The sequence below is a fragment of the Polypterus senegalus genome, chromosome 5 (assembly GCF_016835505.1).
Source record: "Polypterus senegalus isolate Bchr_013 chromosome 5, ASM1683550v1, whole genome shotgun sequence".
Taxonomy (NCBI): domain Eukaryota; kingdom Metazoa; phylum Chordata; class Cladistia; order Polypteriformes; family Polypteridae; genus Polypterus; species Polypterus senegalus.
This window is the reverse complement of record NC_053158.1, coordinates 189,501,271-189,513,281: the sequence shown is the minus strand read 5'-3', so window position 1 is coordinate 189,513,281 and position 12,011 is coordinate 189,501,271. Positions and strand designations below refer to the sequence as shown.

The 12,011-nt window shown below is 42.9% G+C and overlaps 1 protein-coding gene across 1 annotated transcript in view; it reads left to right on the top strand.

The window, feature by feature from the left end:
• Positions 1-12,011, top strand: part of scospondin (subcommissural organ spondin) — a 417,078-nt gene that overhangs the window by 18,389 nt on the left and 386,678 nt on the right. Inside the window, exons 8-11 of the mRNA XM_039754138.1 lie at positions 1,833-1,918; positions 5,153-5,278; positions 5,387-5,543; positions 9,163-9,403. Of these exons, the coding sequence (XP_039610072.1) occupies positions 1,833-1,918; positions 5,153-5,278; positions 5,387-5,543; positions 9,163-9,403 (610 nt within the window). The remainder of the gene's footprint in view (positions 1-1,832; positions 1,919-5,152; positions 5,279-5,386; positions 5,544-9,162; positions 9,404-12,011) is intronic.

The window sequence follows — 12,011 nt, the reverse complement described above, 5'->3', positions numbered from 1 at the left end:
TTGGCCCACTCATCTTTGCAGAATTGGTGTAATTCAGCTTTATTTGAGGGTTTTCTAGCATGAACCGCCTTTTTAAGGTCATGCCATAGCATCTCAATTGGATTCAGGTCAGGACTTTGACTAGGCCACTCCAAAGTCTTCATTTTGTTTTTCTTCAGCCATTCAGAGGTGGATTTGCTGGTGTGTTTTGGGTCATTGTCCTGTTGCAGCACCCAAGATCGCTTCAGCTTGAGTTGACGAACAGATGGCGGACATTCTCCTTCAGGATTTTTGGTAGACAGTAGAATTCATGGTTCCATCTATCACAGCAAGCCTTCCAGGTCCTGAAGCAGCAAAACAACCCCAGACCATCACACTACCACCACCATATTTTACTGTTGGTATGATGTTCTTTTTCAGAAATGCTGTGTTCCTTTTACGCCAGATGTAACGGGACATTTGCCTTTCAAAAAGTTCAACTTTTGTCTCATCAGTCCACAAGGTATTTTCCCAAAAGTCTTGGCAATCATTGAGATGTTTCTTAGCAAAATTGAGACGATCCCTAATGTTCTTTTTGCTTAACAGTGGTTTGCGTCTTGGAAATCTGCCATGCAGGCCGTTTTTGCCCAGTCTCTTTCTTAAGGTGGAGTCGTGAACACTGACCTTAATTGAGGCAAGTGAGGCCTGCAGTTCTTTAGACGTTGTCCTGGGGTCTTTTGTGACCTCTCGGATGAGTCGTCTCTGCGCTCTTGGGGTAATTTTGGTCGGCCGGCCACTCCTGGGAAGGTTCACCACTGTTCCATGTTTTTGCCATTTCTGGATAATGGCTCTCACTGTGGTTCGCTGGAGTCCCAAAGCTTTAGAAATGGCTTTATAACCTTTACCAGACTGATAGATCTCAATTACTTCTGTTCTCATTTGTTTCTGAATTTCTTTGGATCTTGGCATGATGTCTAGCTTTTGAGGTGCTTTTGGTCTACTTCTCTGTGTCAGGCAGCTCCTATTTAAGTGATTTCTTGATTGAAACAGGTGTGGCAGTAATCAGGCCTGGGGGTGGCTACGGAAATTGAACTCAGGTGTGATACACCACAGTTAGGTTATTTTTAACAAGGGGCAATTACTTTTTCACACAGGGCCATGTAGGTTTGGATTTTTTCTCCCTAAATAATAAAAACCATCATTTAAAAACTGCATTTTGTGTTTACTTGTGTTATATTTGACGAATGGTTAAATGTGTTAGATGAAACATTTTGTGTGACAAACATGCAAAAGAATAAGAAATCAGGAAGGGGGCAAATAGTTTTTCACACCACTGTATATTTATAGTTTACTTGAAAATTCGAGAAAGTATTTAGTTAAAGTGCCACTTCCAAAAGTTGATAGGATTCCTTATTTTTGATATAAAGCAGGTGTACACAATGTCATTGACCGTGGTCAAAATATTTTCGAATTATCGTGTTTACACACGCACAGACATAATTTCTAACGTCAGGTCTAAAACGCCAAGATTCATCAAAATCTCGAGATCGATTACTATTTACTATTTAATATTTTTACTTCCACCCGATGATCTGACCAATCCTTCTTCATTTGCACATGAATGCACAATCAGCTAAGCATCCCAATCCACCTTGGAGCGGTGCATCCACATCCACAAGTTCACCTGCACCAGCTTGGACCCTGCAACACTCCAGGACTCCTGATCATGTATTTAACATGTGCCACCCCACGAACTTCACTCATCACAAACACCAAGAGTGGTCTTACTGCAGTGAGGTAACAGAGTGGCGATGAATTGGTGGATTTGCTGTGTCAGAAAGTTTGAACATTTCTTCTTTTGTTTTGATTTAAAGATGACTTCACCACTGTTGCTGGCACTATCGTGAAATATGCAGCAAGTTTTGGAAACTCATGGCGTGTTCCTGGTGAACAACCAGAGGTAAAGTCAATCTCCTACTGTCAACTGTTTATCTGCATTTGTATTTAATAACAAACTAGACAAAGTATGCGCCATTGCCCAGGTATGTTTGTGTAATGGGTTAAGGTATGAGAGCAAATATTTGGTTTTTGAAATACTGTAGTTGACCTTTTTGTCATTGCTGGCTGTCATATCTGTCATGTAGCTTCTCCTTTTTGTACAGCTGCATCCTCAGTTGGCTCTGCCTCTTTAGCGTGGGTAGTTGAAATGAAGGCATCAGAGGTTAACATAATACAGACTAGAAAAATAAATAAGCATATCTCTATTATTAAAAAAAAATCTTGGGTCGATACGTGATCTTCTCGGAAGACACTTTGACGTCCCACGGGACAAGGCAGTGAAACAAAAGGACAGCTGCTGTACAGGCTTTTTAATGATTAACGCGCAGCACGAGAAGTGGAACACGCAGCTCGGCAGCAGCAGCTACAAGCCAGCAGCTGATCTGTCCGCATCTCCTTAGCGTGTGTTCAGCCCACCCACCCCTTCACAACCCGAGCGGCAGAGGCGCAAAGTGGCTGGAGCGTAGCGTGCCCCAATGTGGGAGAGCAAAGCGAGCAGGGGTCAAAGCAACCCTAGTAATATTAATAAAAATCATAATATGCTCTAAACATATAATGTTATTGTGAATCTCCACCTGTCTCTTCTCATCTCCTTATCAGGTTGCTTACAGAACGTGGCAGTCCAGCTGTATTTATTCATTTATGACCTGAGTTACCCGTTTAAATAAAATAAGGTCTATGGAATAAAACGTCACGGATCACAGTGGCACTTGCCAAACCTTTGGCTACACCTTTTTAAGTAGTTTCAAAAGGAGATTGATTTTATTTATTTTATTTGATATGGTATATGAGGGGCATTCAAAAATAAACAGGAATTTATCAGCTACCCTTTAATTATTGAATACAATGAAACCATCCATCCTCTTCCGCTTATTCGAGGTCGGGTCCCGGGGGCAGCAGCTTGAGCAGAGATGCCCAGACTTCCCTCTCCCCTGCCACTTCTTCTAGCTCTTCTGGGGGAATCCCGAGGCGTTCCCAGGCCAGCCGGGAAACATAGTCCCTCCAGCATATCCTGGGTCTTCCCCGGGGCCTCCTTCCGGTTGGATGTGCCCGAAACACCTCGCTTGGGAGGCGTCCAGGAGGCATCCTGATCAGATGCCTGAGCCAGGTCATCTGACTCCTCTCGGTGCGGCGGAGCAGTGGCTCTACTCCTGGATGACTGAGCTTCTCACTCTATCTTTAAGGGAAAGCCCAGACACCATGAATACAATGAAATGATTTACATAATATTTTTCTTTGGAGGATCCAGCCACTTCAATACCCTTGTTCCAACGCTCTGGAAGCTTCTGAATCCTGGAAGAGTACATGTCTTTTGAGTGCATGTTGACCAATTCTTTTTGGAGCATCAATAACCTCGTCATTCGACTTGCAATTCTTCCCTCCTAGAAATTCCTTAAGTGGACCAAAGAGATGATAGTCCTTCTCTGAATGATTTGCACCGTTCATACACTCTAGACTGAGAGAGACACTCATCCTCAAACAGATTTTGAAGTCTTGAATAAATCTGAGATGGAATGACTCCTTTATTTGTCAAAAATGTAATAATAATTTGCTGTGTAGGACTACTGTGTACCTCCTGCTCCAACATGTTGATTACAACTAACAGGAAGGGAGGAGAGCATCTAGCACAACTAACGACAAGTTCAGACATGGATGGGTTTGTCCAATGAGTCACGTCTACCTTGCACTCTTTATAAGAACAGAGCATGAAAATTCCTGTTTATAAATGAACTCCCCTTCATACTTTAATAACCCCCAAGGTGACATTGTCTTTTCACCTGACCTTTGGAGGTCAGAGTTAGGTCGGCTCCTGGAGCAATTTTCAGGTTAAGGGGCTTTGCTCAAGGGCAACTACAGAGTAGGAATGAGAGAATCACTTAAGCTCCGGACTTCCTCAGGGTGACCACTTTGAATTCTGAAGACTAAAGCAGATCATCTTCTTCCATATCTTTCTGTCCTCTCCGTCTTGCTCTGTCATCCCCATCACCTGCATGTCCTCCCTCACCACATCCATAAATCTACTCTTAGACCTTCCTTTTTCTTTTCCCTGGCAGCTCTATCCTTAGCAGCCTTCTCCCAATATACTCAGCATCTGTCCTCTGCACATGTCCAAATCTCGCCTCTCTGACTTTGTCTCCCATCCGTCCAACTTGAGCTGACTCTTTAATGCCCTCATTTCTAATCCTGCCCATCCTCATCACACCCAATGCAAATCTTAGCATCTTTAACTCTGCCACCTCCAGCTCTGTCTCCTGCTTTCTGGTCAGTGCCACCGTCTTCAACCCATATAACATAGCTGGTCTCACTACCGTCCTGTAGACCTTCCCTTTCAATCTCGCTGATATCCGTCTGTCACAAATCACTCCTGACACTCTTCTCCACCCACTCCACCCTGCCTGCACTCTCTTTTTCACCTCTCTTCCACAATCCCTATTACTCTGTACTGTTGATCCCAAGTATTGAACCTCATCCACCTTCGCCAACTCTACTCCTTGCATCCTCACCATTCCACTGACCTCCCTCTCATTTAAAGAATTGTATTAAAAGAAAACTTCTATTTCTACCTTGCCCCCACCATGCTTTAGAATCGACCCAAAATTTGATCTCTGGTTTTCAACAGATGTCAATGTTTTAGGGGCCCCTGATACCAAAAACCTCGATGCCGGGTGTGCATCTGTGTGTCACAGTTTCTTGAGGACGGTCTCGAGCTAAAACGGCTGGACAGAAAAACATCAAACTCAAAACTTCAGCCTGTTATGAGATAACGATGTGCTGATTAGTTTTTGAACCAAGTCGTGCAAGAGGATGAGGCGCTCTAGAGGAACCCTCAAATACCGTAATTCTACAATTAACTATGAATTCTTCTCATCAGTTTCTATCGTAAAGACTTGTATGATCAGAAAGATTGGCATCAGAGTGGTAAATAATTATTGAAATGTTAGAGAACAGTTTGTGTAATTTGGTTTCTAGGGCGCAAAGCCGACTGCATTTTTTTATTAGGCTTTGTGCGTTGGGTCTATTGGGCTCTGAAACGTAGTTCATTTTTGTGACATATGAATGCAGTTTGCAAAAATGATAAATCTAATCAATAACTTTGGGATTAGAAATCTGACAGGTACCTTCTTGCTATCCGTAGGTCTGCAGTGACGCAGCAGAGGTGGGGCACACCTGTGAGATTTCAGGACAGCGCACCCTGCGGCAGAAAGCGGAGGCCATGTGCAACAGACTGCTGGAGGCTCCTTTCAGTCAGTGCCACTCCAAGGTAGCCAAGGGTGCGTTTGTAGATGTGAACAGGTCTACTGTATGTAAGGAGATACTCAAGTGATGTTGTCCTTTCTGTTCTGGTCTCTGGCTGCTCTGCTACTCACAGGTGGACCCCATGGGTTATCTGGATGCCTGCTTGTACCTGTACTGCAGTGAAATGAGCCCCGGGAAAGAAAATGTCATCTGTGACACCTTTGCTGGCTACGCAAGGGAATGCGCCCAAAAGCACATCTTTATCAGCTGGAGAAATGCAGACTTCTGCGGTAAGGACAAGAGCATTGCATGGTAATCTGGAAAGGACTTACTTAGTGGGTTTGTCAGCATCGACTGACTTTCATTTTTTTAAATGTGATAAACAGATACTGGCTTATCCAATGAAAGTTTTGGCTTACGTTTCTGTTGCTGGCTGCCCCATCTGTCACATCTGAAGCTTCTCCTTTTTCTGCAGCAGGGCCCGCCCTCCAGCTGCATCATCAGGTGGCCCTGCCTCTTTGGCCTCCATTTTAAGTAATCAGGGTGGATAGTTAACATGAAGGCATCTGTACTTAACAATACACAGTAGAAAAATAAATAAACATAATATTAATAAAAAAAATCAGAATGTTCCATAAACACAAAGAATGTTGTTGTGAATCTCCACTTATCTCTTCCCATATTCCTGTGAGGTTGCTTACTATACTTGGCAGCCCACCTCAACATCAGGGCCTACTTAATGTCCATAAAGATTAGGAGATTGAAGATGAATGGGATCACCGATTGATGCATCTGTTCTTCTAACAAAATGTTCTGCACTTTTACAAAATGGTTATAAATTTAAACGTAATGTTTGAGATAGTGTGGGTCAGCTCCACACTACTGGCCCCTGTCTGGAGCCTCTTGAACCCGCCACTGCTGATAACCTAACTAAGAGATAAGCCAGGCAAATGAAGACATGCACAGCAAGGGGTAGGTGCATAAAGTGCTTTTATTTAAACTCCAATAACAAACGGTGTTCCAAAAGTCTACCATAAATAAATAATCTAATAAAATGAGGTGTTTAGTGGAGATTAAAAACAATTTCAATATGTAATCCTTTAAAACTAGGTTAAAACCCCAGACAGGAGTCAATCCTTTAAAAGCAAGTCCCCTGTGCTTCCCTTTAAAATGGACATCTCACACGGCTTGCACAGCATGGGTCTCGCAACCTGGAGAGACGGCAAAGCAACATTTGCTGCCGACCACCTTTCATGGGTCTGGGCCCTTGCTGTCCCATGGCTCACAGCAGGGCTCCCAATCTGAACCCAGGCTCGGGTCCCTACTGTCCATGGCTCCAAAAGGGCTCCCTCTCCAAGCCTTGCCAACTCCTGTCGCCTTCCCAGACTTATGTGGTGAGTTGCACCTTTCATCACTGGACTCCAGCATCCTCACCCACTAAGCCAGAGTGACTCACTTCAGCAACCCTGCTCGTCAGCCACATGCTGTCCTGATGGGCTGTCCCCACAGCTGCCTGCTTCTGCTCGCTCGCTCATTTCCTCTTGCACCTGCACTCTCCTGTCTTCCTGCCTGCTTCTGTCTCCCATCTTTTTAACCTTCCATTCGCCTTCTTTTTTCCTTGTTTTCATCCCTAATTTCTGTCTTGTGCAGGCTCCTTTTATTCAGCGGTACAAGGATGTGTGCCCTCCATGGCATCATTGAGGAGCCTGACGCCTCTGCACATGTATGCAGCGCGGTCAGCCAGTACCTCGATTGGCATCGTCATTAAGGCAATTTATGCTAATATTCCCATTTAATCAGATTAAATCAGAAACATGCATTCAATATACACAAATTTCCACCATTCAAATATCCATCCATCCATCCATTATCCAACCCACTATATCCTAACTACAAGGTCACGGGGGTATGCTGGAGCCAATCCCAGCCAACACAGGGTGCAAGGGAGGAAACAAACCCCGGGCAGGGCGCCAGCCCACCGCAGGGTGTGCACACACACACACACACACACCAGGGACAATTTAGGATCGCCAATGCACCTCACCTGCATATCTTTGGACTGTGGGAGGAAACCACAACAACCAGAGGAAACCCACGCAGACACGGGGAGAACATGCAAACTCCACGCAGGGAGGGCCCGGGTTTCCTGACTGCAAGGCAGCAGCGCTACCCACTGTGCCACCGTGCTGCCCCCATTCAAATATCATTACACGAAATAGAAGCATGATATGATATAACGTAATGTATCATTTTCAGACCTGCTTTATCCAATTCAGGGATGCTGGAAGTTTTAATATTCAGTTCAATGCGATTTCTCCTCCAGATCCTTTATTAAGTTTATTAAGGTTTCTGATTCAATTTCATGTCTCAGTAGTTTTGTTCCAGATTCTCACAACTCTTTGAATAAAGAAGAGCTTCTTGGCTTCAGACAGTTTCCCTTAATTTTTCCTGGTATTCTCATGCGCATAATTTGCCATTTAGTCAAATCATTTTCTATGGGTCTATTTTATCAATGCCCTTGAGAATTTTGAAGACCGGGATTAGGTCTCTACATAGTCTCCTCTGCTCGTGACTAAACAGGTGAGACTACCAGAGAAGGACATGTCCATAAGTCCTGGACTGGACTTGCTTGATCACCTCCTTCACGTCTTTCTTGTAACGTGGTGACCGCAACACTGCACAGTACTCCAGATGTGCTCTTACTAGTAGATTGGCGTACCTCGATTTATATTCAACCGTTTTGTTATCTGCCATTTTAATTGCTTCAATGATGAAAATGCTGCACCAACATAAACCCCAGTTGGCTTCCTGGAGCTCAGTGTCTCCCATCTTGTATCTATAGCTGATGTTCCTTTTGCCCACGTTTAGCACTTTTCTAGGTTAAACTGCATTTTCCAAGTGTTTGCCCAGTTCTGAAGATCATCCAGGTCTTTTTGAATTATTTTTATTGCCCCCTCAGTGTTTGCCATTGCTCCAGTTTCACAAATTTACCAAAAATACTGGAATCTCTGTCATTAATATAAATCAGAAAGAGTAACAGTCCAAGGACAGACCCCTGAGGGACCTCACTGATGACCTCATTCTCCTCTTATCTGTTTTTTTATGTCCTGTGGCTAACCAGCTTGAGATCCAGTTTTGAAGAGTACCACTGATGCCTACAGCTTCTAGTCTTAGAATTAATCTTCAGTGTGGGCCCGTATCAAAGGCTTTTTGAAAGTCAAATGTGACAGATTAGGTGCTTGTTCGCACCTTTGCACCCTCAGCCACCACGTTAGACACCAGGTAAAAGTCCAATAGTGATATTTATTATAACAATAATGTGCACAAAGCACTCTCAAAATACTCCAATAATAATACAATAAACCAATAATAATCCTCCACTCTCCCAGACGCTTAGCCACCCTGCCTCCCAACTCAGCTCGCCGTCTGGGAGCTCCCGCAGTCCTTTTATATCTCCCGACCCGGAAGTGCTCCCAATCCAACAGTCCACAAGTCCTTATTCCTTCCGGGTCAGGGTAAACAATGTTTTTCTCACCCCGGAAGCCCATCGCTCTTTCTATGATGAACTTCTGGGTCATAGGGCACAAAGAACTCTTCGGTCCTCCCAGCAGCTCCCTCTCGTGGCCCCATGGCATCCAGCAGGGCGGTGCATAAAAACTCCATTGCCCATGATGCCCTGCTGGTCTTCTGGGAACCTCCATGCTGCAAGGAGGGCTCCACCTGATGGCTTGGGGGTATTGGCCGGGATAAACAGCCGGCCATCCTCCACACAAAGTAAATTATACTGTACACTTTCCTTCTGTCAACTCTTCCACTAGCATTCTCAAAAAATTTTTTAAATAATTTTGCAGGATTTGGTTACAACAAATGAACTTATCATCAATGCAATGACTTTTTCTGTGTTTGCAGAGCACCACTGTAACAAGGGCCAGGTGTATTCTGACTGTCTCTCATCGTGCCCTCCAAGCTGTGCAGCCGTACGGACCCCTGAAGCAGGCCACTGTCGGGATGACTGCGTGAGTGGCTGTGAATGCCCACCTGGAACCTACCAGGACAGAGGGTCCTGCATTAAGAAGGAGGAGTGCCCCTGTTCTCACCGTCGAAAAAGATACAACCCGGGGGACACAATCCAGCAGAAATGCAACCAGTGGTAAGAAATCCTCTTTAACATCTGCGGAGAACTTTAAATTATTTTATTGTATTTTCAATTTTCTGTTAAAATGAATAAGGATTCGTTTAAAACAATAAATTACTTTAAATAAAAAAGTGTTTCAAATTTTTTTAAAGTAAAGTAATGTCATGGTGCAATGGTGCTGTAGCTATATCAAACCCATTTGTGTCATGATGATCTGGACTTTGATTTTTATTAATTTATTTATTGTGTTTATAACCTTAGGTCACTAAAAATAATGTAGGTAGTGTTTTGGGTGGTCTTAAAGGGTTCGATGAATTTTATGGTCTGAAATATTTAATGATTTTAGGACATTTCTTTTTTGGATATCATCAGTATGCTGCTGTTGGAGTATGTGAATGTCCCTTTGGGATTAGTAAAGTATCTATCTATCTATCTATCTATCTATCTATCTATCTATCTATCTATCTATCTATCTATCTATCTATCTATCTATCTATCTATCTATCTGTCTATTTGGAAGAAGCTAATTTTGTAGTACATCTTCCAGAGGCGCCATTTTGTTTTTAGTGTCAGCACCAGCATTGTTTGCTTCTTTTAATGCTTGGTTGCCTGGCTGTTGCTAGTCAAGACGTCTGGGATTGTGTGATGCATAACGTTTTTACCGTGATAGTGTCATACACTCGTTTACTGTCTAAGTTGGTGACAAATTCTAAATTTAAAACACTAGTGTCGTCGTTGTTAAAGATCCCACTGGCTACAAGTTGTTTTCTGTTCTTCTGCTTTAATCTACGTCTTGTGTTTTTGACTTAGGCCAGCGTTTCTCACCCTTTAAGTATTTGCAACCCGAGTTTTCATAACAGTTTTAATCGCGCCCTCCCCTAACATTTTTTTGAAATGTAGATGCATATGTTATTATACCTACTTAACTTTTATCGACATTTATCTAATTCTATATTTATTGTTTTAGTATCAGAATGTAGTTTAAGTTCATTTGTTTTGGTTTCAACGGATGCTTTTTTCATATTTTTAATTCTTGTTTTCTTTTTTTCACATCTTCGTGCCCCCCTTTTTGTTACTTCATGCCCCCGTAGGGGGTGCCCGCCCCACAGGTTGAGAACCACTGGCTTAGGCTACGTGAAATATTTTGATCTTTGACTCTCCTGCTATGACTCTCGATTTATGATTTTGTTTCACTTCCTGGCCATTGTATTTCTGAATCTCATTTTCCAGGTTTTGACATTGATGGATCCTTATTGTCATTACTTTCCATCTCCTGACTGTATCCTACTTACAACTTCTGTTGATTGATGCGGGAATTAGAGATTGGAACTCATGTCCGTGAAAGCGACTACTTTTTGTGTAATGATTCATGTTTGCAAAACTTGAGTTTGTCGGTCTGTAGCTTCCTAAAGAATGTTTGACATGGTCTTAAGATGATTTGTTACACTTTACTTAACAATTTATCAGAATTCAGATGTGCATTTATGAGCTTTGGGTGACATGGTGGCACAGTAAGATTGTCAGCTCATTTGATTTTTGCTTTGTACCCTCCCCCACCATAACCTATCGTCTATGGTGGATCGAGCGAAAGCTTTAGATTTGTCGAAAATTTCAAACTCCGTTTTTTGATGGATCTCAACGTTTTAGGGTCCCCTGATACCAAAAACATTGACAACTCGATGATGGGTGTGTGTGTGATTGTGTGTCACAGTTTCTTGAGGACTTTCTAGAGCTAAAAGGGCTGGACAGAAAAATACAAAACTTGAAACTTAAGCCTGTTATGAGATGACGATGTGCTGCTTGGTTTTTGAGCCAAATTGTGCAAGAGAAAGAAGCACTTTAGAGGAACCTTCAAATACCGACATTCAGCAATTTATTATGAATTCTGCTCTTTAATTGCTATCATATTGACCTATTTTATGATCTGAACGATCAACATCAGAGTGATAAATAATTACTGAAATGTTATAGAGTAATTCAGATAACTTGGTTCCTGGGACGCAAAGCCTACTGATGTTCACGTTCATCATTTTAACATCTACAGTATTATCCTCTTTTTCCATTAAACAAACTCCTTTTGCATATTATATGTTTAATCATTACTTTATATTTTGTTTTATATTTAATACTAGCCAACCCACGGCGTACCATACGCCGCATAATCAGGCCGGTCTTTTAATGATTTTTAAGCAGAGGGAGAAAATTAACATTTGAAAAATCAGTAATGTAATAAATCAGCAAGAAAAGCAACATTGTAACAATGCATGGAACGAACCAACACACAATCATCTGAAGTGACTAAAAACTGGCGGACCGTCCTCGCGCCTTCTCCTGCCAGACGGAGGGATGGGGGTGCACAACGGGAGGAAAGGAGAATGACGTCCATTCAGCTCCGTCCGTCATGCTAGTCTGCTGATTTCTCGTTCAGTATGCACTGCCCACTCATGTGCCCACCTCCAACTCGTCACTTGAGTCGTCGTCTTTACACAGTCCAGATGTACCTGTGACTGACGTAGACTATTCTATATATATTCCACCAAGACACCCGACCACGGTAGTAGCGAGGTGGGAGGGGGGTGTGTACAAAGGGTTGGGACGCAACCAGTGGGAGTGTACGAGTCGC